This window comes from Chanodichthys erythropterus, chromosome 18 (genome assembly GCF_024489055.1).
Source record: "Chanodichthys erythropterus isolate Z2021 chromosome 18, ASM2448905v1, whole genome shotgun sequence".
Lineage (NCBI taxonomy): Eukaryota > Metazoa > Chordata > Actinopteri > Cypriniformes > Xenocyprididae > Chanodichthys > Chanodichthys erythropterus.
Genome location: NC_090238.1, coordinates 25,375,344 through 25,403,154, shown reverse-complemented (window position 1 = coordinate 25,403,154; position 27,811 = coordinate 25,375,344). Strand labels below are relative to the sequence as shown.

At 36.1% G+C, this 27,811-nt stretch overlaps 1 protein-coding gene across 2 annotated transcripts; it reads right to left on the bottom strand.

Moving 5' to 3' along the window:
- Nucleotides 1-1,022: 1,022 nt before the first annotated feature.
- Nucleotides 1,023-26,895, bottom strand: tecpr2 (tectonin beta-propeller repeat containing 2). 2 transcript variants are annotated; one of them, XM_067366828.1, is made up of 20 exons: nucleotides 26,761-26,895; nucleotides 25,969-26,226; nucleotides 25,747-25,875; nucleotides 23,753-23,884; nucleotides 23,236-23,393; nucleotides 22,818-23,124; nucleotides 22,581-22,713; nucleotides 20,592-21,050; nucleotides 19,772-20,505; nucleotides 18,860-19,043; nucleotides 17,289-17,462; nucleotides 15,632-15,812; nucleotides 13,885-14,026; nucleotides 13,403-13,643; nucleotides 13,191-13,280; nucleotides 12,814-13,047; nucleotides 5,865-6,013; nucleotides 2,364-2,505; nucleotides 1,810-1,959; nucleotides 1,023-1,496 (listed from the first exon to the last, which is right to left on the bottom strand). In XM_067366828.1, exons 2-20 carry the CDS (start codon nucleotides 26,185-26,187, stop codon nucleotides 1,345-1,347), a joined length of 4,110 nt encoding a protein of 1,369 aa, XP_067222929.1. In that variant the 5' UTR covers nucleotides 26,188-26,226; nucleotides 26,761-26,895; the 3' UTR covers nucleotides 1,023-1,344. The 2 variants fall into 2 exon arrangements, with proteins under 2 accessions (XP_067222929.1, XP_067222930.1); XM_067366829.1 differs by lacking the exon at nucleotides 1,023-1,496 and having other exon boundaries at nucleotides 1,835-1,959; nucleotides 2,303-2,505.
- Between the last annotated feature and the right edge of the window lie 916 nt (nucleotides 26,896-27,811).

Here is a 27,811-nt window from a genome sequence, read left to right as displayed (position 1 = left end):
TAAATCTGTTTTAAGAGTTTAAAGTCAAACCGTCCTTTTAAAATACCTTACAATAAACTGCAACACATCACTACAGTGTTGGCAGAGGTAAGCCAGAGACCATGCTCTCTATTCGACTCACAGATATGTGCCAAATGCTACCATGATTTTTACTCCTGTCAAGTATTTAAGAAGGTACAAGTGTATTTACAGATAGAGCTGAATCCCTTAACTTCCTCAACTAAAGCAGATGCAAACCTAGTACCTTTTCTCAAAAAAAGAATTCACCTTGCCTTTCCAAATGCCCAGTTGTTTGTTAGTCTAAAGTGTATTGTGACATAAATTTCCTGTATCTATAACTATGCATTTAATGAAATGAGTTTGGTCAAATAAGAGATATTTACATAATCTATCCTTCTAAAGCGGTTGACCACAGCTACAGTATAAACAGTTTCACATTAAATATTTCCCTATCTAGTGAGCAAAGTGCATTAGGATACACTACCATTCAAAAGTTTGGAGTTGGTAAGATTTTTTAAAAATGTTTTTGTCTCACAATGGTGCATTTATTTGATCAAAATACAGTAATACTGTGAAATATTATTACAATTTAAAATACTTTTTTTATTTTAATGTACTCAGTTTTATTTTATTTTATTCATAAATGTTTATTGTAATGTATAAAAATGTAATTTATTCCTGTGATGGCAAAGCTGAATTTTCAGCATCTTTACTCCAGTCTTCAGTGTCACGTGATTCTTCAGAATTGATTCTAATATGCCGATTTGCTGCTCAAGAAATTTCTTATTATTATCATTGTTGAAAATGTTTGGGCTGCTCAATATGTTTTTGGAAACGGTAATTCATTTGGTTTCAAGATACTCTGATGAATGGAAAGTTCAAATTATTTGAAACAGAAATGACATTTTAAGTCTTTGCCATCACTTTTGATCAATTAAATGCATCCTTCCTGAATAAAAGTATTAATTTCTCTCAAAGATACAACTGACCACAAACTTCTGAATAGTATAATGGAGCCTCTGTTTTAAATCAATACAAATAACAAAATAACGGCTCTAACTGTGCATGTGGACATTAAACTTAATAAATAATATGCTGAATAAAACAAAATGGGTAAACAATTTCAGGTCACAAGGTGCACATGGTATTTAAAAAAACCTCAGGTAGAGTTCAACAGAGCATAAAACACTCATAAGGATTTGAAAAGCATGAGGGGTAAGTAAATGATGACAGAATTTTCATTTTTTCAGGTGAACTACTCCTTTAAGAAGAAATGAGTAAAGTGCCTAGAAAGAAATTTCATATTACAGTGACTCTGGGATGCTTTGACACAATTTGTGGCATCTAAATCACCTCCCACTCTTCCTCCAGCTCCTCTCCACTCAGAGAACCTGTGTTGCCATGGTTTTTGTTCCTATCATTTTGTAGAGTTTTGGTAAGACGCTGGTTGAGAGCACCATTAGGTGCAACTGCCCACAGTTCATCCATTGGGGTCACTGCAAAAAAAGGATACTTGGTCAGTTTTTATCATTTACGTGTGCAGATGTTAATGTACCCTTGGTTTCAAAGACAAGGCTTAAGCCTTGTCCCAGACTAAAGAGCATTTTTGAGCCATTTTAGCTGAAATCAACTTGCATCTTGTCAGTGCTATTGGTTTGTCTCAAGATGCACACCAGTAATGTTTTTTTCAAAAGCACATTTATAAAAAGCTTCTTAAATGTCCTAATTGAACTAAGGCCTAATCCTGGCTTAATCTAAGCCCTCTCTGTGAAACCAGGCCTTTATCATTAACCAATTTTGAACGCTCACCTGCGAGCCAGTTGACCAGTCCTGGGATCTTTTTCCAGTAGTCTCCAGCTGGGTTCTTCTCTGTAATGCCGTATCTACGAGCCACTTCACCGTTAGAGAGGCGAACCCAAGCGGTCCTCATGCTTAGAACCAGTTGACTTGCCAGTAGTCCTACAATTTGGAAAAAAACAAACTTGAACCAATGACTAATCCAACAAGTTCCTATGAAAGAGCATTGAATTCTGAATCAGGTTGACAGTCTCAATACGAGAATAATAAAAACAGTGAATGAGATTATGTAATGAAGGCAAACATCCCACCATACAAAAACTTATTTATGGTTTTAAATACGTTTTTATTAAAAAGACTAAATTGGATAAAAGGAATCCAATTAAAAATACTAAAAGGATTGGATCACCGAAAATGCTTCTTAATACAGGTGGAAACAGGCCTTCTCTCTCACTCATTCAATTTCCAGGACATTATATATAATTTGCGGGCATCAAGGAGTCACCATCAATATGTGGGAGACTCCCGGAACTTCCGGGAGAGGTGGGATGTCTTTGAAGGCATACCAGGAATGTGCTCCCATGCAGTCCCAACAGGCATCTCCTCAGTGATGCCGCTGCGCACGTGCACATTGCCTCTGTTGTCCAGTGCCCACAGCATGCGGTCATTAGGACTAGTATGAATTTTCACCAGATGAAGCCCAGCAGGCTGCTCAAAGAGAACATGAGAATAAAAAAAACGGCATGAGGCTGGGGAAATAATGATAAGGTATATTCCAAAGGCTAAATAATACCTCACAGTCTCTTTTAATTCACTTAAAGATATTATTAGGCAGCTTAATCCTACCACATGTCTACATGACATTCTTCCGACCCATTTTTTGCTGCAGGTCTTTGATTTTGTTGGGCCTAGTATTTTAGCTATAATAAATAAGTCTCTTTTAACAGGTGTTGTTCCTACATACCTAAAACATGCAACTGTTAAACCCTTGCTTAAACCCTACCATTCTATCAAATTATAGACCTATTTCCAAATTATCCTTTATTTCTACAATTTTAGAGACAGTGGTTCTGGAACAACTGCAGAGTCATTTGGATTTAAATAGTGTGTTTGAAGAATTCCAATCTGGGTTTAGAAAACATCACAGTACTGAGTCAGCTTTACTAAAAGTCTTTAATGATATTTTGTTGTCTGTTGACTCAGGGGATTCTGTGATACTCTTACTTTTAGATCTAAGTGCTGCCTTCGACACTATGGACCACAAAATTTTGATCTCACGACTTGAACAATGTGTGGGTATTGAAGGTTGCACTCTAAATTGGTTTAAGTCCTATTTGAATGCCAGAATGTTTTCTGTTTGTCTTGATGGGTTCTCTTCTTCTGTATCGTCTTTGAATTATGGAGTCCTTTGTTCTCTTTATATATGCTACCTCTGGGGACTGTTCTTTCTAAACATGGGGTGTCATTTCATTTTTATGCTAATGACACCCAAATTTTTCTGCCCTTAAAGAAAAATGACAAAAAAGCTTTAAGCTCTTTATCAGCATGCTTGTCTGATATTAAGTCTTGGTTCTCTTTTAATTTTTTGCATTTAAATGAGAGCAAAACTGAGGTTATCGTCTTCGGGCCTACAGATGTGTTAACAAGTTCTGATGGCGACCTGGGAGATTTGGCCCCTTATGTAAAAGACTCTGTGAAAAACCTGGGTGTTATTTTTGATTCTGCCCTTAAATTTGACAAGCAGATTAATGCTGTAATCAAATCTAGCTTTTTCCAATTATTATCTAAAGCTAAGAGTTTTTTAACATTTGCAGAGTTTGAGAGAGTGATCCATTCGTTTATTTCATTGAGACTTGACTACTGTAATTCTCTTTATATTGGTATGGGCCCATACAATATTAGTCATCTCCAGATGGTCCAAAATGCAGCAGCCAGGCTGCTGACTGGAACACGGAAATTTAATCATATTTCCCCAATATTACGAGCGTTGCACTGGCTGCCGGTTTGTTATAGAATTGATTTTAAAATTTTGCTTTTTGTTTTTAAAGTCCTAAATGGATCAGCTCCAAAATATCTCTCTGAACTGTTGAAAATAAATAACTCTGCTAGATCACTAAGGTCATCTAATCAAAGATTGCTAATGGTTCCGAGATCTAGACTCAAGACGAGGGGTGATCGTGCTTTTTCTACTATTGGTCCAAAATTGTGGAATAGTCTTCCTCTATCTTTAAGACTAGTATCCACAGAGTCTGAATTTAAATCTAAGCTGAAAACCTACCTTTTCACACAGGCTTATGACTGTATTTGATTTTTAACATTGATTTTTAAAGATTTCAAATGAGTGTTTCTGATGAAAACTCCTTTTATTATTGCATTATTATATTTATTCATTTATTCTCTTGTACAGCACAATGGCCAACTGCTGTTGTATTTATTGTGCTATATAAATAAATGTTTGATTGATTGATTGATTGATTGATTGATTGATTGATTGATTGATTGATTGATTGATTGATTGATTGATTGATTGATTGATTGATTGATTGATTGAGGTCATGGTAGGAACTGATCATCAAAAACAAAATTTTTACTGTAAGCAAGAAACCAGTATTCGACTGGTCAGTTGTAAATGTAATTGATTTAGAATTTTTTTTATGAGCTTTTTTTCCAACTTGAAACTACTTAATTATGATACTAGTTTTATACTAGTCACTAATTTTTAAAAGTTTGGAGTTGGTAAGATGTTTTAATGTTTTTGAAAGAAGTCTCTTATGCTCATTAAGGCTGCATTTATTTTATCAAAATTACCGTAAAAACTGTAATACTGTAAAACATTATTGATTTTAATATATTTTAAAATGTAATTTGAAGAGTTTGGTTCCAAAACGTGATAAACGCCATTTTCAAAAAATTGAGTTTTCGCCAAAATCAGTATTGTATCTGGTCGGTATTGAAATGTCATTTATTAATTTTATGCAAAATGTGATATCCGTCGTGTTATTCTGTCATGTTTTCTCCCTTTCTTTCCAAAACACGACAAACGCCAGTCTCCTTTCTCTGCAGAACGCGATATATCCGCTCAACCAATCACAGCGCTCCATTCCATGCACTGTAAACACTGAAGGCTTTTTTTAAAAGCCGTTTTTAATACCAATGTACTCAGCAAATGTGTTTATTTAACCGTGCGGTGGCGCCAGATACTCTTTAATCGGTAATGACAAATAATTTATAACATTAACAAGATTCATTTTGGGAGTGACGGCTGAATGTATTTTTAGTAAAATGCCTGTATATAAGATAAATATTGGCAAAGTTTAAACTCTGTCATGTATATGAATCAACTTTGAAAAACATTTGAAAAATAACTTTTATATTGATGGATTTATTGCATTTAGAAAAAAAAGTGTCATGGATTTATTGCATTTTGGGAAAAAAAATAATACGTTTTTAACTTTTTAAAATCAAAATGTAGATTTGAATTTTTATTTTTTTTATAACCAAAAGATGCTATTTGAAAGTTTGAAACAGAAAATAGTGGTTTTCATCTTGCCACTTTCTTGGTAAAGAAAACACCTTTTTACTCAAATTAATCAAAATGGAGTTATTGCTTTTGGAACCAAACTCTTCATTTATTCCTGTGATGGCAAAGCTGAATTTTCAGCAGCCATTACTCCAGTCTTCAGTGTCACATGATCCTTCAGAAATCATTCTAATATGCCGAATTGCTCCTAAAGAAACATTTCTTTTCACTATCAATGATGAAAACAGTTCTGCTGCTTAGTATTTTTGTGAAAACCATTTCTTTCAGGAACCTCTGATGAGTGTTTAAAAGAACAGCAATTATTTGAATTTGAAATCTTTTTTAAAATTATAAATGCCTTTACTGTCACCTTTGATCAATTAAATGCATCTTTGCTGAATAAAAGTCTAAATTTCTTTAGAAAAAACGTTTTGAACGGTAGTGTATTCAAGTAATATACTATTTTATCTAGATGTAAGCTTGTGTATAAGTCTACATTACAGTGGGGATTTTGCAGTCAATACAGTCATGTCAAATAGTTGTCTACCTGTTCAGGAGGTTCGATGCAGATCCAGGCAGGGAGCATCATGCTGGGGTTCAAAGGTTGAGTTCCAACCCGAAAATACACCATTCCATTAGCATCACATGCCCAAACATTCTGACTGCCACAAGACAAACTGAGAAACTTGACGTGCCCTATGAAGAAGCAAAAAAGAGATTTTGCATGTCAGCACAATAGTTGAATGAAATATGATTGGCACATGAGAGGTTCAGAGACTGATCATTCATGTGTGTGGCACAAACAACATGGGATGAGTTACACACCAAAAGTTCAGAAAATATGGGCAAATTATAACATGTTTTTTAATACAAGTTTTATGTGTCAATAAATTCCTGAAGTGCCTGACTGTACTGGAAATATTCAGCCATCACAATCCATCTGAAGGCTGTCAAAATGGACTGTGACCTTGTGCAGCGTGCATGAGTTAAGCTCTAAACCATACTTCACATCTAGCACAATTTCACTAATGTACATATCAAGGACATCCAGGGTCATTTTCCATACTAAAACGTTGTGTCCAGAAAACAATGCCCTTTAGAGCGCAACCTATATTCAGTAGGAATGAGGAGGGAGTCTAGAACTGTACAGAGGTCTTGTCTGTACACTGCGATATGATAGGGAAACCTTGACACGGCATTTACGTCATGGGACATAATGAGGGCTTTGTGTTGAGGACTTAGATAGCAAATCTTAACATAACTTGTGATACACCGGCACACATTCTCACTTTCTTTTACAGCTTATATCGTTCATCACACTTTCCATGACAGTATTCATTTCACTGTATGATTACAAACAGTGCACAGCATAAGAGTACACCCCCTCTGAACAAATACAAAAGATGTATTTCATTTATGATCTAATAAAAATTAATGGAAAGATGGCAAAACTAAAATGTATTAAACATATACATAAAAACTGAGAAATATATGTCATTAATAGCCATAAAATAAGTAAATTAGCCAATTTTGTTTAAATTAAGGATTGTAGAAATGAGTACAACCTAGATTTAATGTATAATATTCTAGCACTTAGTATTCCCGTTCATAATTTTGAATATACTGCTCTGACCCTTCTTGGTAAGGAGGGTACAAGTTCATGAGAAATTGTCACATCTGTCCTCTTTAACTCCTGGATGATGAGCTCCTTAAATGCCCTGATTTTTAATGGGGAGTGTTGCTCAACTCTTCTCTACAGAATCCCCCACAGGCGCTCAAGAGTTTTTTTTTTACCTTGAGAGAATGCACATCCTCATTGTCACGTTGAAAAATGCCCAACAATGCAGGGAATGAGGAAAGGGTAACATCTTCTGTTTCAAGTTTGTGCATTAAATTACACAGTGGTGTGGAAATTCATGACAGCATTGATAAAGCACAACTCCCTTCAGCACACCTTCAGCACTCATTCATCCCTATATAAGAGATTTACTACCGCTTTACTGCAGGCACTTCTCACTGTACTCCTCCAACACCATAACATTTTGGATGCTATTAGATCCAAATTGATTGATTTGGTCTCATGAGACCAGAGTATTGATTCCCAGAATCTATAATTTGTAAATATGGGCTTTGGAAATGGCTAACTGACTTTATTGCGCTTTGGCTGTAGGTAGTTCCAGTGAGAACAATAACCAGGCATGTCATTTCTGCAGGCTGCATCTTACTCTGTGAGATAAACGGTCTCTCTTTTCATAGCTTTTCTGGCTCTGAGACACTCGTATGGTATTTCTTCTGCTCTCTGTCTAGCAAAAGAATCCCTCATCACTAAACGAAAGCTTAAAATGAAGGCCTGATTATTGAAATTTTTATTCAAGGAAAGCCCCTTGAGATGCAGCATCTCGTTTTCAAGGGGGACCAAGAACATACAACAGATACAGTGCACTCAATACAATACAAAACAAACAGAACATTACTAGACAAATCTGCTCAAAAATACCCCCTACCCTCCCAGGACCATTTCAGAATCTGCAGGGTATACAAATGTTTACAAAGACAGTTGTTTCAGGAACCATAACAATTACAAAAACTAAAAATTATTTCAGGGGCCTTGTCACAAGTCCATTGTTTTTGAATTTCTGTGTTACTTTTGCTATATTTTCACACTTAAAACAATGATTTGGTAATCCTCTTGTAGCACTGTCCTCTTTTGTGCTAAGAAATACGTCTCCTGACAGTTCTCTCCCAAGTGAGTCAGCATTAAGTCTGAGAATGATTCAGTGGGCTATATAGCACTTTTAACTGTCAAGAAATTACTTCTCTTTAAATGTTTTGGTTCAACATACTTACCTGTTGATCAAACATTGCCTTAAATTTACACCAGAACATTTTTATTTCGTTTTATTTAGTAACTTTTAGGACGGTGTACTCATTTTTGCTACTCAACATTTTATCACCTTGATAAGAAAAATATTTTCCTGAATAATTTTGACATGCTTCTTTGGTAATTGATCAAGCAGACTTGCTGGAACATTATATCTCTAAAGAACCCTAACATGTCTTCTAAGAAACTGATTAATTGCTGACTTTCAGAAGTTTCAGAGGGGGTGTACTCATTTATGCTGTGCACTTTATCTATGGAATACAGATAGTAAAAATGATCAAAAGCCACTATAAAATGTAAAATTTACACTATTTTTCAAAATTAGCCCTTATTCAGCAAGGACGCATTATATTGATCAAAAGTGACAGTAAAAACATTTGTAATGTTACAAAAAATTCCATGTCAAATAAACGCTGTTCTGAAAAAACAAAATGAAGAAATAAAAAATAAAAAAAACAGGTTTCCACAAAAATATTAAATAGCACAAAAGTTTTCAACATTATTTAATAAAAATAAATATTTCTTAAACACCAAATCAGCATATTAGAATGATTCCTGAAAATATAAAACTATTATTTTAAATTGTAATAATATTTCAAAAAAAATTTTAATTGTAAACTTATTAATGCAGTCTTGGTGAGCATAAGAGACTTCTTTAAATAAATAAATAAATAAATAAATATAAATATAAATATATAAATATATATAAATATATAAAAATATATATATATCTTACCAACCCCAAACTTTTGAACAATAGTGTACTGATATATATATATATATCTTACCAACCCCAAACTTTTGAACAATAGTGTACTGATATATATATATATATATATATATTACACACACACAATACTTTTCTTTCTGGTAAAAAAAAAAGAAAAAAGAGGAATAGCTAACTAATTAACTAATTGTTAATTTTGTTATATGTAAAATTACATGAATACTTTTTTAATTGTAGCTGTTTAAATATAAGTGTCATCCAAATGCAAAACTGAAAACAAAATAACTTGAGATCTACTTTATCTCCTATTGATGTGGCATTTCACATTCTTTCACTGGGCTAGAGATAGTATGAACCACACTTATCTACCAAATCAATACAAAAAACATTATGGGTGCCTGATGAGCACAATGAATGAAAACAATAGACTGCTTACATGTTGTCACACCCGTGGCCTTTGGCCGCAAGAGCTCTTTGCACACTGTGCTGATTCATTACCAACAGAACTAGATAAAGCAAAGCTGACGCTTCAGTTCACAGGACGGCCTTTTTCAAAACCATTAGTGTTTTTTCTGCTGTGGCATTTTAAGAGTTTTCCTGAAACGAGACAACTCATTGAGAACAAATACCACAGGACAAGGGACTTCATGAGACTAACCTAGAATCTAAAGAACCAGTATTTCATCAAGCAAAACAATGTATTAGACCAGCTGAACTCCAATAATAACCTTCATTGAGTTTTAATCCATAGGCCTGAGTCTAAAAGCACAGAAAACATCATGTGCCCAGTCTGTACCCGATCTAAAAATGCTTGTACATCCAGGACTAGCCCTAGACTCATCTTTCACATTGCCGCGCACACGCAAACAACCAGAGACAGACAGGGCTACAGCTGCTCCGTCACATGGCTCTGCCTATTTGTGTCTCCATCCTATCGTAGCACAAACACACACACAAAACACACACACTTTTGCTCAATAAACACACGCCTTACACTGATTGCACTGAAGTGCAAGCCGTGTAATTAAAATATGTCTGATGTAATCAGATTAGATCAGCCAGCATTGTCATTTCACAGTGAAACGCTGCATTGATTGCATTTGCGAGTCTGACATTGTGAACTTGTGTCTTGTTACCAAATTCACTGATTAAAATGTGTGTTTAATGCATTCCTAAAGCCTAATCACTGCAATATTCAATACTAAATGATTGATCTGTTCTTCTCATGACCTTAGCTTGCAGACTTTATTACAAAACGTGTTATGCAAGAACCACCTGCTTGAATTAAAAATATAGACACCACCCTTAGCAACAGCAACATGGCTTGGTATTTAACATGCTAGAGCTCTTCAATTCCAAGAAATGGAAATTAAGCCGTGAAAGTGAAAGCTAAGTGTGTTTAGGAGTAAAGCTTCAGCAGGAGTGGGAGTGGGCTGGTTATACGTGAATTTGACAGAAGTAGGTCAGCAGCAGAGCACGTGGACAGCCAGAAGACAAGGTAATCTGAACTAAGAGAAGAGGGTCCTCAGCAAGGTATGCTCAACATGCGTCATTCCCTCACACCGGACCTGTGCAAACAGCGCTTGAGACCTTGAGGAGCAGCAACATTTGAGCAAATTATTTAAATCATGTGTCAAACACGTCATCATAGGGACGACTATGTGGTAACTAATGCATACGTGAGGGAATGCAAACAAGCGGAAAGAAACACTGTGGTATTTCTCTTAATGTACCAAGACCTTTTGTGAGCATTCTGTTTAGATGTTGGTAAAATTAGCTACAATTAGTTAAAATTGTAAAAAAAAAACCTGATCAGGTGAATCTGATTTATAGAGTACAACAAAGCTAAATGTGCTTTTCGCTACTTCCATAGTGTCTGCTTGCAGGAAAAAGATGTTTTGACTGAACACTGATGGAGCAACAGATTTTGTGTGAAAATAAATCATAAAAGTGGCTTGTTTTGTTTAAAAATCTTACAAATGTATGAAATGGCAAGGTGGGGCAAAATGCATAAAGTATACAAATACTTTAGCTAAAAGTACTGTTTTGAAAAATATCAAGTTAATAATTGTTTAAAACAATCACTTTAGCAAAGTTTGTATTAATTTCTGTTTATTTTGATAAATAAAATAATTTATTTTTGTTCAATAAATATACTGTCATGAAAATATGTTCATTTTAAAAATAGAGGAACAAAATTATTTGAAAAAGTAAAGATTCTGAAAGCATTGGCAGAGATATTATCCCCATAATAACTGAATATAGCTTTACAGTAGTAACAATAAATATGATATTATATGATGTGATTAATATCCTATTTCTTTAATTAGATTGGTTTCATTTTTTAATATGGTGATTATCTCTAGGGTGATTATCTCCAACTTAATATATGATGTTTACCATCTGAATCTAAACATGTCGTGTCAACAAATGGAAAAGACAGCCATCTCTTTATTATCATGTTAATAATTTTGCCTTTAACCCCAACAGCAGGGGCCCCTTTTACCCCAAATACCATACTTTACATATTCTTCCATTATTGTAAAACTGTTGCTTTAATTACCTTGAACAAAACTGAAAAACCTTAACAAGATCTTTGTCTCAAAATATAGTCAATTTTATCAAATCTCATTTGCTACATAAATCTACATTTTAAAAAAAATTGGTGCAGAATTAACGTTGCTGTGTGCATAGTCAAACGAAATGAGGTTGTTAAGAAAAGTGCAGAGCTGAATTTTTGTGCCATCTAGTGGTTTAAAGGAGAATAAAGTAAAATATGCCTTTTACCCCGGTACGCCTTTAGCCCCATTGTAGCCTACCCTACCATATGTTCAGGTCAAATTTCACCCCAAAATAAATTAGAAAAAAAATTGATAATTTAGGAATATTAAGGCGGTTACATTATTTTTGTGAAAATTAAACGTCACCCCTACTGGTTAATCGGGCTGTAGTTGATCCGTTATCCGTACAGAACCGGACCCACAGTTCGGCACGCATGTGATTTGCAAATTAACTGCAAAGTTTAACCATCATAGAGTGAAAGTTTATAATTTGCACATGTTTTCTCTAGCCAATATACACATGCAAGTGGTTTAAAACCATTCCAGTACAAGAAGAGGCAAAAGAGAACTCAATATGGTACTCACACGCTGTTATCTATGTGCACAGTCTGCCTCGCACACAGAGAAGCGTGTTTTAGATAGCGCGTGACCACCGAGTTACCCAACTGATTCATCTTTCGCATCTCCTTGCACTTTGTTACTAAAAATTTCTGTTTCAAATAAATGTTGTTCTTTTGAAGTTTCTGCTCACCACAGAACACTGAAAAAAATGTATAATGGTTTCCACAAAAATAAAAACAATTTATGAAGGATCATGTGACACTGAAGTAATTCAGCTTTGCCATCACAGGAATACATTTTAAATTTTATATTTTAATTTTAAAATATATTAAAACAGAAAACAGTTATTTTCATTTGTAGTACTACTTCACAACATTACCGTTTTTACTGCATTTTGTTCAAATAATCTCATCCTCATTTATATTTATTAATAAATAATGGTCATATTTGTTGGACTGATCTAAATAGAAATAAAATAAATAAATAAATAAATAAAAAACGTCCAGACACATTACTGTTATAAAAATATGGAAAGGGAGTGTATAGATTATGAAAATTCATCGTTATGAAATACTTTTTTGCATTGTGACAATATCTTCATGAATAGAATATTTTATCTGTAAATATAAAAATATAATGTATTTACTTCATGCAATTTCTTTGAAATTGCTGTTCTCACATTACAAGAGTTTAATTTAGTTTAAATGTACAGCTGACATGTGATCCACTGATAAAACTATTGTCTATGGAAAGAAAATTCTCTCACCAAGCTGGCTGAGGTCCAACAATGTCCAGTGAATTCCTGTAAAGCAACTGGCTGATAAAGTGCGGATGTGGACACGACCGTAGTGATCTAAACCCCAAAGAGCGTCACGACAGGCAGAGAGCTGCACCATCTCTACGTCTGGAGGAAACTGTATGGTTAAGGGCCGCATCTGGAGATCTTGGTCCCAGATACAGAACAGATCTTTCCTGCTCTGACCTAACCACAGGAAACTCCCTGTGGAGACACCAGCGAGATTAATAAACATGCTTGAATATACAGATTTTAATTGTGCAGTCAAAGTACAATAATATTTCATTGCTTCCTGCCAGACACAGATACTACAGGGGTGTGAATGCGAAGACAGGATTTCTACATACCCTCTTTGGCTGGAACAGCAGAGGAGAAAACAAAGGCCCATTTCGTGGCAGAGGCAGTTCCTCTGGGTACAATACTCTTCCAAAATGTTCCTGCATTAAGGTGAACATCACCATAAAATAAATCTGACATTTTCAAACAAGTACCAATCAAAAGTTCCTCAGTCAATAGGAGAGTGTATTTCACTTCTAAGAATATGCTCATTGTGTCATACCGATGAGGGTGCCCTTGGCAACGTGGAAGTCATTGCGTCCAGAAGCAATCCAGACGCCACTGGTGCCGACACTGATGAGGCTAGGCTGGCACTGGGAGTGCTGGGAGAGGAAGGCCACACGCAGACGTTCAGCCACCCGCTCTACTGGAGCTCTGGTTGCTGTGGCGACAGTCTGTGTGGCCTGGATCAAAGTCTGTAAAAGACTGCCCTGATCAAACACCACATAGTCTGTGATGCTCACCTAAATGAAAAGATGATGAGGGGAAAAAGAAGATCACATTTGTAGTGTTTAAGGCATTATTTTGATACATTTCTTGCAGGACGAAACATCTTAAGGCTTAAAAAAATAAACTGAAGCTCTTGGAATAATTAGCATTTTTACACAAAACGAGTGATTCATCTGCAGAAAGGGCGTTAAACACAGCATATAGACAGAAAATTCCCATCAGCTCTAGAAGAGGATATATTGTGCATATATGTACCTGCCACCAGTGGTCATCTTCACCCTGGGGTTTTTTAGCCGTGACCCCCGTTCTGAACCATAAGCTGCCACTGGTGTCCAATGCCCAGACTGTGTTATTCTCTCCCAGGGCAATACAGATGGGTTCCAGACCTTGGCTCTCACTATGGACATGCATATACAATATCTCAATGTTTAAATTTATTTCTACAGCAAAAAATGGATAAGGTCAGATCTTGCTTGCAGTATTTTATGACAGAGTTTTGACCCACCCTCAAAAAATGGGTTGCAGGTCAATTGTGAAATGTTCTGAATGTTTAAATGCAAGGCAAATTTATTTATATAGCACATTTCATTTTGGTAATTGAAAGTGCTTTACATAAACAGGATTTAAAAAAAAAAAAAAAAAAAAAAAAAAATCACAAGTGTGTAGGAAATAAGAATGACAAATAAAAAGACAATTGATTTAAAATGCATTAAAACAGTTTAAAAGAATAAAAAGAGGACACATAGATGAGATAAAGTGCAATCAGTCGGACATACAGTAGCACAGTGCTCATTCAGTAAATGCACAGCCAAACAGATGTGTTTGAGTCTGGATTTGAATGTGGCTACCATCATCTGATGTCTTCTGGAAGCTGGTTCCAGCTATGGAACTAAAAACTTGACTGGAAGCAAAACATCTATTTCTTGCAATATTTTTTCGATGATGGTATACTCATTTAGTTATTGTTTTGACATGACTACTGAAACTAAGGTCTGACTCAAAAATCACACCAAGCTTCCTGACATTTTTTTTTTTCTCCACCCCTTGAGTCAAGGCATTGACTCATGCATTCACCTCGAGAATTTCATCTTTGTTTCCAAATACAATGACTTCAGTTTTGACTTTGATTAACTGAAGAAAATTTTGGCACACCCAAAGGAAAGGGATGGTCAAAATGTCCCCCTCTTTAAAAACCATGAACAAAACTAAGTTAAGGGAAATATAACCCAATTAAATTATATAAATGATATATATTAAAACAAGTCTGTTTAATTTAAAAAAGAAAAAAATCCTTTGAAATAATATTATTAAATTTCTATTCAATTATGAAATATATATATATATATATATATATATATATATATATATATATATATATATATATATATATATATATATATATATATATATATATATATAAAAACTAAATTGCAATGTTATTAAGGACTTTTTTTTTTACTTATTCAATACACTGTCCACTTAAATTTTTAATGTAAGAGTGATTTTGGCCATTTGTAACTTGAATGTCCGAGGCTTCCAGTGTCATCCACTTTCAGTAATTTCTGCTGTACAAAAACAAGTCAAGTGAAGTATATTGTCTTTCCGCTATATGTGTGGAGATATACAAAGGAAAACGAAACTATTGTGCCTCACAGGACCACAGGTGTATAACATACATATCTGCCTAACCTATTGAAAAAAGTAATCTAACTATACATATATTTTACATAAATACTTTACATATACTTTCAATATTGTAATCATAAACATTTGTAGCTCAAATAGTTTTACCTTTTACTGCACTTTGTTATTGTTCTAGTTATTTATGGCTTGTTCACAGAAAAAGCTTACTGCCGCATTGCAAAATAGGGTGGATACAACTTTGATACTGTTTTAGGAGACAACTTGGTGCTGAAGTAAAACCAGTTGAGAACCAATGCTTCATCTGTTCACTATAGAGAATTTGCTATCTTCTAAGAGAAAACCACGCTGACAAACATACCTGATGGTGTCATACTTCCAGTGTTCTCCCTCCGCACAGTAGCTGCTGAGACCCTCTCTGTAAAACACGCCCCTCTGCTCGCTCAGTGCCCACACCACACTGCCCCGTGCTGCCATCTGCGCCATGGGGCATGGACAGTCCACCTTCACTGACCGAGCACATGGCCTGTCCACACTCAGCCCTGAAACAGACACAGCAACAGTAGAATTCTAGCCGTTTTATGCATATTTTCATGGTTAAAGTTTCCAATGAAACCAGAAACTGCTACTAGTGTGTTTATAGTAGTATGTTCACAGTACTGGACTGGTAAGGGTCATAAAGGAATGACAAGGTTTTAACAGGACTTTAAGGTAACTGGAATGCATCTAGTTGATTATGCTCTTCTTTATTACATAATCCTAAAGCAAAGCCCAGCCCAATGTTACATTCCTTTAGAACAAAACATCTGTGACAACAGAAAACACCAAGAATAACAATGCAAAAATACCATATGTGATTTGACTATTGTTTTTGTCTTTGGAATAATCAAAAATGAAAGTGCTGGTGATATCACACCCATACATTTCCTTTCTTTTGTAAAACACACAGAAATTGTGTTTGCTCTTTTCCATTTAATTAAACTCTTGTATAGATCAGATTTTTGCCAGTTAATTCAATCTTTTTCACACACAAAGTCATATGGAACACTTTTATGATGGTTTTATTTATACTTTTTTAATCTTTTTATAACTGCATAATAAAAAATAACTAGTGTGTTTCATTTTTTGCATTCCATGGAATAATTAAAGTCACATGAGTTTGGAACAACATGAAGTTGAGTAAATAATGACAGAAGTTTTATTTCTGGGTGAAATGTCCCAAACACAAAACATTTTTCAAGAACATACAGCACTCTCTAGTGGCCAAACAATGAAATAACTGGTAGTAGATTTCTGTCTTTGGTTCTCTGTGATCTGTGGTGATATGTGTAATTTCTTTGAAGTTAAAATACTTTCTTCTATCCCAGCTGAATATACAGAGACTATAAGCCCCTGTTTACACTTTGTATTAAGATGCGTTTTGGTTGATCGGATCACAAGACGATGAGGGAGACACATACCAGTTTACACCGGTTTAAATTCCGTCTGGCTAGCGCACTTTTCATAATGTTTACTCATTAGGTCAGTAGGCAGTCTTTTGTAGCTGTTCGAACACTACCAACCCATTTGAATGCTTTTCTGACTACCTCTGGAAGTGGTTGAAAGTAGACAAGTGTCATCTACTTGTGATCTGGTCGACCAAAAAGCATCTTAATACCAGGTGTAAACAGGGCCTAAGACAGGGCCTTGCTGGTTAATTTCCCCAGGAAGTGTACACACTGGCTCTGTGAAGCTATCAAAACATTGCTCTGTTTAATTGAGCATCCCACCAGGTTTAATTAATGAGTTTGGAATGGGACTATCTGTTTATCTAACCAGTGGAGGTGTTCAGGAAACCTGTTTGAAAGTAATCATTTTTGCAATTCTGTTTGGCGGCAGCAACAGTGAGCAATTTTTATACAAGTAGTATTAATTAAAAGGTTGACTCAGATTACTCAATTACAAGCTTTTCAGAGTTATTATACAGAATATGTTATTGTAATGTGAGGTTATTGTGAGTGTCTATTATTCTCTCACACCTGTCTGTAGGTACAGGTCTCCATTAGTGCGAATGATCCAGGCTGTGTCATCACTAAGTGCCACAAATGCTGTGTCATCCAGGGCTTTGTACCAGTGTCTCTTTCCCTTGATGGTGACTTTCCCGCAAGCATAAGCAGTCATGGTCTTCTGCTCCACCTTCCACAGCAATGAACCTAAGAAAACACATCAGCCAGATAAAACAAAATAAAAAGTACTAGCTTTTGAAAATAGGCTGAACTAGAATTATAGATAAAAAGGATTTTATTTTAACATGTTTGCTACCAACAAATCTTACAGTTCTCAATACTTAGATCAATTTTTTTAAACTCTTTACACAGTGAGCAGCAGTCTATGTGGGCTAAACTGTGGATTACTTATTGCTTTGGCATTCAGTGACTATGTCTTTAAAATTACATGTCATGAATGGTCTTCTCATAATAGCCACCAAAACTCTGTAAGCATGTGCAAGTTGGCCTGTAGGTACACAAACTCTTTTCAAAATTGTTATACTTAAATTTAAAACCTAACATAATACAAAACTGAATAAGACAGCAAGAAAGAGCAGTGAGTAGTAAAGAGTAGAGAGCCATCATTCTTGTTTTTTAAAGAAATTTTACAAATGAAAACACTGTATAATGCACAGTATGCACAGTATAATGCAAACTGCACTTGTAGGGCGACAACCTTTGCTAGTGTAATATGCTTATTTGTTGCCTTTCTGAAACCTTTCTTATTTTTAACAATAACGAAAACAATTGTGCCGCTTAATAGTTTTGTGGAAAAAGTGATATATACAGTACAGTACAAAAGTTCGGAACCACTAAGATTTTTAATGTTTTTAAAAGAAGGTTCGTCTTCTTTATAAAAAAATAATAATAATAATAAAAAAAAAAAAAAAAAAAAAAAATTATATATATATATTATATATATATATTATATATATATATTATATATATATTTATTTATTTTTTTTATTTTTTTCCCTCTCATGATTCTTTGATGAATAGAAAGTTCAAAAGATCAGAATATTTTAACATTATACATTAAGGTCACTTTAGATCAATGAATGCATCCTTGCTGTATAAAATCTTACTGATCCTAAATCTTTGAATGGTAGTGTGCATTTATGATTAAGAACAATGCTGGATTACTGGAATGCTGTTTTTTTTTCCAGGACTAGGCTTAGTGCAGAACACCATCAACTAATATTTGCTTAAATAGGTGTATGCTTATTTAACGGGATAGTTCACCCAAAAATGAAAATTCTGTCATCATTTACTCACCCTCAAGTTGTTCCAAACCTGTATGAATTTATTTCTTCTGCTGAACACAAAAGAAGATATTTTGAAGAATGTCAATTAATGGGCCCCATTGACTTCAATAGTATGGGGAAAAAAAAAACTATGGAAGTCAATGGGGCCCATTAATTGACATTCTTCAAAATATCTTCTTTTGTGTTCAGCAGAAGAAATAAATTCATACAGGTTTGAAACAACTTGAGTAAATGATGACAATTTTCATTTTTGGGTGAACTATCCCTTTAATAACAAACCGAATCTATGTCCCTTACCTGATGGGGACAGAGCCACCTGATGGACATTTTCTTCAAACTTCTGCCAGCTCAAGCCACCGTCAGGAAGACCACTACAGAAAAGGCTTCCTTTGAAGTCCAGACACCAGATAAACCTGTCCGTCACTACTAGACTGAGGATGCCATAGCCAGGCCCACTGTAGCCCATCCAACTTTCAGCCAACTTCAAACAAAGAGAAATACATACAGAAAGGGATTAAAACAGATAACAGAACACATGACATCAGTTTAATTTAATATGGTGATTCTCACAAAAATAAATAAATAAATAAATAACATTACTATTCAAAAGTTTGGGATCAGAAAGATTTTTTTTTAAATACAGAAATTAATACTTTTATTTAGCAAGGATGTATTCAACTGATCAAAAGTGACAGCAGACATTTAATGTTGCAAAAGATTTCCATTTCAAATGAATGCTGTTCTTATGAACCTTGTACTCATCAACAAAATCCTGAAAAAAATTATCACAGTTTCCACAAAAACATTAAGTAGCACAACTTTTTCAACATAGATAATAATAATAATAAATGTTTTATTGAGCACCAAATCAATGTGTTAGATTTATAAAGAATCATGTGACACTGAAGACTGGAGTAATGGCTGCTGAAAATTCAGCTTTGCCATCACAGGAATAAATTAAATTTTAAAATATATAATAAAATTAAACTTAACTTTAAATTGTACTTTAAACTAATAGTATTACTGTTATTACTTTGCTTTTGATCACATAAATGCAGTCTTGGTGAGCATAAAAGACGTCTTTCAGAATCATTTTTAAAAAATCTTACCAACCACAAACTTTAGAACGGTAGCGTTTATTACACAGATATAAATTAAATAAGTAACTTCTGATATGAAACAGATCTATTAGTTGGTTAGCTCTATAACCTGGTCAGCTTTGAGAAGCTGCATCTCTTCATCCTCTTTCTGCTTAGCAGATGAGCTCTGCAGACTCAGAGCGTTTAATCCATCCCCCAGACTAGCACTGGATGGCACGCCGTGTGCATAGATGTCCTCCTCGTCACTAGATGGCGTTGGTTCAGGTTCCGGGGAGTAACCCAGTGGTCTAATGGGATCATAAGATAAGTCCAAATTAAAGTCCCCATGTAAACTATTTTTAAACTGTTGTTCTGAATCCTCCAGGGTGTCTTTGCCCTGCTTCACATATTCCTTCATGATGTCCTGCTCATCAGATGCCTGCATGTACGAGAAGGTACATTCCAGCAGCATGTCCACATCAGGAGTAGCTGCAGTTTGGTTGTTTTCTGCAAACACATTTTCACTGCAAACCTGACACTCCATGTCTTTTAGTGACAGTGATGTAGGGCAAGGCGGCAAAGTCTCTGCTGTTCGGCTAACTGGATCCTGACAAGTCTCTTGACTTTGTAATGGTTCTGATGGGCTCTGAATGGGAAAGGCATTGGTATTGTGGGATTCTCCACATACGGAACCGTCCTGGTCGGGTGAGCCGGTGCTGTGCAGGTCGAGGCTGCTGAACAGGATGCTGGTGTGGTCAGAAGGAGGCTCGCTCATGGGTGTGTTTAGAACATCACTGCCTGCACCGTCCTGGCTGAAAATGCTCTCAGACCAGCTGTTGCGCTCGTTGACACGATTCCCACTATCTACAGTTATACAAGAATATATGGAGTAGAAATAAACAAATTCATACATCAAATCACACCACATCATGTGATACTAATCCTCTTACCTTGCCGTCTCCTCTTGCCTTTCTTCTTCAGCTTGATGGCCTTGACCACCAGCTCCTGTTGGAAGTCTTCTTGAGTGATGGTGCTGTATCTGCTGGAGGAGAGCTCTGAGGTGGAAGCCTCTGTGGCGGTGAACATGCCCTGTGCGCTCTCCCATGAGGTGATGGAGCTGCTGCGGCTGCGGGACTCCACTGTACCCACACTGGCCCGCTGCTGCTCCAAGTCCTCTGCCACCTCCAGAGCCTCGACTGCATGACTAAATAACTCAAGATGCTGCTCCTCCTGCACCTCCTCTGACTCCTCAACCCCATCATGTACCTCCTCTGAGCTGGGACTAGCTTGAGTCTGCGGCTCTGTAATGATGGGCATGGTCCTTATTGGCTGAGCGGTTTCCACGGCACCATTAGGAGGGAGCAAAATGGTGGGTGTGGAAAGAGGAGATGTAAAACGGTGGTCTAATACTGAGGGGAGAAAAAAAAAAAACAAAGATATGTAAGAGAGTGGCCCCAAAAGCATTATGGACAATGCTTGTGAATTAAATATTTTATTAAAAAAAAAAAAAAAAAAAAAAAAAAAAAAAACAGTTTAACACATTCTGTTTGTCAAACGTATTGTAAAATTTTCATAAGCCGCATTTCCACCGCAGGAACTTTCCCCACGAAATAGGGACTACTTGGTGTGTTTCGACCACAGGGACCAGGGTCTAAATTAAGTTCTGAGTAAAAAAATACCCCCTCAGAAATTCCCTGCTCACGAGGTAGTACTTTTCAGGGGCGGGACTTGGGCACTGAACATGTTGATTGGTTGAGTTCACGCAGCATTTTGATTGGTTGACTCCACGCAGCATTTTATTTCAACTACTATTTTTAAAAGTCTGTTGCAGTGCATGCAGTAAGAGTTGTTTGCTATTCGAATCAACAATGGAGTTTAAAAACTACGGCTGATGGACCGACTATGAGTTTCAGACTTTATTAAGCTTATATGCTGAGGATGAAATCCAGCGGAAACTGGAAAGTTGTGCACAGTCCTACATCACCGGATTAATCTTCACGGTACTTTAGACCATGATGGAAACGCAGACAGCAACAGGTATGTAAAAAAATAACTGGGACAAATGGTTTATTTCAGCAAACGTGGCTATAGGACAGGGATAGTTCACCCAAAAATAAAACTTTTGTCACCAAAAGAATATATTTTGAAGAATGTGGGTTAGCAACATTCTTCAAAATATCTTCTTTTGAGTTCAGCAGAAGAAAGAAATTCATACAGGTTAGGAACAACTTGAGGGTGAGTAAATGATGACAGAATTTTCATTTTTGGGTGAACTATCCCTTTAAGGAAACTCACACGAAAACCACCTGACATACTTAATACATAGAGAGAGAAATGGCATATTTTTCTATGACAAATAGAAAACAGTTATTTTAAAATTGTAATACTATTTCACAATAGTACTGCTTTTACTGTAATGATCAAATAAATGCAATCTCGGTTAACGTTAGAGAGTTTCAAAAACATAAAACATTACTGACCCCCAAATATTGAATGGTGGCGTATCTGCCAAGGACTTAAGGTTACACTTTATTTTAAGGTGTCAGTATTACAATGTAATTATACATTTAAGTACTGAGTAATAATTATTAACTGCATGTACTTCTACTTACTATAGATTTGGTTTAGGGTTAACTGCATTTAATTATGCATAATTTCTAGTTATTACTACAGTAACTAACTACATGTAAGATGTGTAACAATGACACTGTAAAATAAAGTGTTACCGAACTTAAATATCATCTTTTTGTTATACACAACAACCACAACTCATGAAGCTACTATTCATACCAGTCGACTCTTTGAAGGATAAAAACAATTCAATTATCAGAGTGCCAAGGGCAAAAGAGGCTTTTTCCTATCCCTTAATATCTGAGTACTGCTGATAGAGCAAAGTGCATGACTAAAACTGCCATTATGGCATCAGTACTGCAACTCACAGTTAGAAACCAGTCCCTCAGGGCAATTTGAGATCCGCAAAATGTCCCGATCTCCTTTCAGAATGAAGATTTCATTCTCAGTGCATGACACAGACACTATATCTCCACTGCTTTCCAATCCTCCAATGATGACCTTAATTAACAAATGAAATAAGTGAAAAACAACAGTACAAATTATGTTTGCATTAGCAACATTTCAATTATTGATATAATTTAATCTAAAGTGTGCATTTATACCTGATTGGTACAGTCAACAACATAAACACTATATTCATTCCAGCTGAGGACCCAGCCCTCCTTCAGGAAGCAGCTGACCATTCCCAACTGTCTTTCTGAAGGTCTGTAGCCACCGTTAGAGCCTGAACGTGGGAACAGCTCAAACTGAGGTACATCCTGATTAAAAAGGGGCTTTAGGACATGGGTCTCCCCAACACGTCCTCGCACATCCGTCCTCCAGAGACGCAACCCTGGCCTGGCTGCATAAACCACCAGATCGCTCTGCTTGCAAAGAGCTGGCTGAAAGCAAGCGCCAAACTTGCCATTGCTGAAAAAAAAAAAAGCCAGATATTAAGAATTGAGCATAAACTCAGAGTGGTGGTGCAACCCTGATAATGATAGAGCACTTTCAGGTGAAGATGGATTAAGGATGTTGTACCTTTTACGTGGTTTAGTGCCCAGCTGCTGATGCAACTGCTCTTGCGTGTAGAAGAGCACTGAGCGCTGATAGGATGAAACCAGAAGTACTTTCTGACTATATTCCAACTGAACTATTGCTGAAGGCTCTTCGAAGAGGACCACTGGATTACACACTCCCTAAAAGAACAATGCGCACACACACAAATCCAGCTATTAGACAGTAAAACAAATAGATTTCAGACTGGCAGATTTCTTTAAAACTATCGCAATATCGCGTTCATTATCGAAGGCGATTCATCTGCGATAAAAACGTGATATTGCGTGGCTTGTCAGTGAACTACGGCTCTGTCTATTAAATGCCGCTCCATTTGAAAGCAGGTGATGGCGATTTAGCGGCAATCAGGGAACCGGCTTTACTGACGAAATGCGCGTGACAATCGCATGCGATATATCGCCCAGCCCTATTTAAAACTATATTGTCCATGTAACAGTGAATATCTAAAATTGACTCAACTGACTACTTATTAAAAGCTTACTTGGTCCAAGTCCACAGCAGAGTAGACCACCTTCCCTTTATCATCACCAGAGAAGAGCTTCATGCCATTAGCACTCCAGGCTAATGCAGTAATTGTGCTTTTGTGCAAGCCCACCACATCAAACCTTCTCAGCTGCAACAAGATTACAAAAAATGTGACACCATGGCTCATTTACTAAGATTCATTCATCAAAAATCATCATAATCATCAGTGTTTATACTTTTTACTTGTGGGGACAAAAAAACAGCTACTTTAAACAGACTTAAAATAATATTATTATGTAATAATATTACAAATATTACATAAAATATGAAAAGTAAAATGCTATATTAAATAGTCAATCCGTGAAAAGAACAGCAACAATAACCAAAAAAAATTAAAATATTATACAGTACCCTCCACAAATATATGAGCAAGGGTGGCTGTGAAAATAAATCTGCATTGTTTATCCTTTTGATCTTTCATTCAAATTCACAAAATTCTAACTTATCATTGAAGTAAAAAAATTGAAAGTGGGGGGAAACTCACATTATGAAATAAATGTTTTTCTCTAGTTCACGTTGGCCACAATTATTGGAACCCAATTACTGCAACCTCCTTTTCCCAAGATAACAGCTCTGAGTCTTCTTCTATAATAGCTGATAATATTGGAGAACACCTGACAAGAGATCAGAGACCATTCCTTCATGCAGAATCTCTCCAGATCCTTCAGATTCCAGCTCCATGTTGGTGCTTCTTCTCTTCAGTTCACTCCACTCATTTACTTTAGGGTTCAGGTCAGGGGACTGGGATGGCCATGGCAGAAGCTTCATTTTGTGCTCAGTGACACATTTTTGTGTTGGTTTTGATGTTTGTTTTGGATCATTGTCCTGATGGAAGATCCAACCACGGCCCATTGTTGGATTTCTAGCAGAAGCGATCAGGTTTTTATTTTTTATCTGTTGGTATTTGATAGAATACATGATGCCATATATCTGAACAAGATGTCCAGGACCTCCAGCAGAAAAATAGGCCCACAACATTAAAGATCCAGCAGTATATTTAACCGTGGGAATGTGGTACTTTTTTACCCATGTGTGCACCAAACCCATCTGGTGGGTTTGCTGCCAAAAAGCTCTTTTTTTAGTTTCATCTGACCATAGAAGCCAGTCCCGTTTGAAGTTCCAGTTGTGTCTGACAACTGGAGATGCTGGAAATTGTTTCTGGATGAGCGAGGAGGATTTTTTTTAGGTGCTGTTTAATAAAAATTTTTATGCTTTCTGAGACTGAAGACTCAACTAATCTCTGCAATTTCCCAGCTGTGATCCTTGGAGAGTCTTTTTCCATTTAAACTTTCCTCCTCACCGTGCATTAGAACGATTTAGACACACCTCCTCTTCCAGGCAAATTTGTAACATCTTTAGTTGATAAGAACTTCTTAATTACTGCCCTGATGGTGAAAATGGGGATTTTCAAAGCTTTAGATTTTTTCTTATAGCCATTTTCTATTTTGTGACGCTCAACAATCTTTTGCTGCACATCAGAACTATATTCTTTGGTTTTACTCATTGTGATGAATGATTAACGGAATTTGGCCTTTGTGTTTCCTCATGTTTATATTCCTGTGGAACAGGAAGTCATGGCTGGACAATTTTATGCTCCTAGTCACCCTGGTGTGCTAAAAAATGTAAATATGAGTGGGAATATACTTCAGAGATATTTTATAAGAATTTCTAGGGGTGCCAATAATTGTGGCCAACATGTATTGGAGAAAAACATTTATTTCATAATGTGAGTTTCCCCCCACTTTCAATTGTATTACTTCAATGAAAGGTTAGAATTTTGTGATTTTTTTAAATTAAAGATCAAAAGGATAAACGATGCAGATTTATTTTCACAGCTGCCTTTGCTCATATTTACTAAGTGTGCCAATATTTGTGGAGGGCACTGTAAATAATTGCTAATTTAATTAAATCCTTGCTACCTGAAAGCTGTAATCAGAGATTAAACTGTACCTGTTTATTTCTGCCAGGCAATGGTGACACAAGCTGAAAGAAAGCAACCCGGCCTGATGCCGTTCCAACAGCCACAAGATCATCGAAACAACTTAGCAACTTCACGGCAGTAATGGCCTCACATTTGCCCTATTAAAACATAAGATACAGAAAACAGTTCCTAACCAGACCAGACCAACTGTGAGTGCTGCAGAAAAGAGAGGAAGCACTAAGTGGACCTACCTCTAAATTGTATTTGTTCATCTGGCTCACTCTCCTACAGTAAAGGTACAGCATGCCAATGCTGCTGCCAATGGCTATATAATCATTGTTGCTGTCCAGCGCAGTCAGGTAGACCAGTACCGAACGGAAACCTTTCTGGACTTTAGCAGGGATGGCATTAAGAAGGTAGTAGAGTGGGCAGAACTCCCTCAAGGGCAGCGGTGCTGGATGGGTGGCCATGATCACCCTGTGGATCTGTGCTCCCACTGCAGCTGAAATCTGTGCAAAAAAGGCCAGACATTTCCAAGAACAAGATTATAAAAAGTGTATGCCTTGCTGATGATAATAAAGAAGTTACTGTGCAGCTTTATACATTTATTGTTTATTTCAATCACGGGGACAATCAGAAACACGGCTAGTCATTCATCTAACACAACACGTGACTGGTGCAGTAAGTATTACACGCATCCAAACATCTGTATAGTGAACTAAATAGTGGACACACCCACAAGCCAATAACCATTCTATCCACGCCTCAAATACACAACACAAAAGAGCATCTTTACCTATTTTACAACATTATTGAGGCTTCATCGAGTTAAACACGGTCATGCAGAACCGTAAGCGTCCAGCTGTTTTATCTGTGGCCTATGCACTAGTTTGAATAAATATCAAAGACTAATAACACACACACACACACACACACACACAAAAACAGTCGTTTACAATTAGCTGTACAACGTGAGAAGGTTTTCTAGTTAGCGTGCTCTATGCAGTAAACTACGTGAGCTTTTCAGTTTCTACAAAACTTACCACCGGGAAAAGCTCACATTAATCCTGAACCGTAAACGTTTTTATAGTTTGGATGAGGGCGATCTGTTGACATTTCTGCTGCTTTCACAGATAGCTCTTGTTGACAGCTCGCGTGTCTTCTTCGTTATGTTTTGGGTTAAAACAGAATTGTGACGCCAGCGACACCTACAGCAGCGGAAGTGAAACTCACATCGCTTAAATTCCTCTATTCTCGTGATAAGTTTTTATTTAGGCTACAAATAAATGAAGATTTCGAAAATTGCTCCCAAGTGTTGTGGCTTTTAAGAAATGCTTTTAAAAATGAAAATTGTATTTAATCCTTAAAGTAGCTGAATGTCTTAAAGCGCTCTAAAATACTTGGCTACAATTCCAAAATGATTCAGTTTAATTTAGGCCTATGTTATCATTTGTTTTAGACTTATTTTTTTTAAGTCTTTTGAATATTTTTAATAGGTTTATTGTGCTTGTGTTTAACAAATGTCTGTTGTTTGCTTAATGGAAGAAGTTTAATAACAAATTCTCTTCTCTCTTGGAATGATTTACATTAAATCAATAAATGCTGTCCAAATTGAAATATTCTTATGATTTATTAACCAAAAATATTTTAACTTAAAATGGTTTGAAAGCAACATACAATTCTCATTTCTATAAAATGAGATGGAAATTATGCACAGCTAATGAAATAGGACTAATGATATCGTCAGTATATGGAATGACAGCGCTTGTCAATGAACCACCATTACAAGGGGCATCAGCAGAGCAGAACGGACAGTCTATATTTCATTAGCTTTGATGATATGCACTCAGATTTAATAGGCCATAGAAAAAGACATACCAGACAGTGTTGGATCTAAAATGAAACAAAATTACATACTATAGTATAGCCTAACAAATAGTCAGCCTCTGAAGAGTTTCTTCAAACTCTTCACCAAAATGTCTGATGGATGGACCCGTCAGCATTATAATAATACACAGAACACAGCATGTTGGCACAGACACAACAGGACAGGATCAATGATTTTTCCAATCAGTGTTTAGTCACAACATGATT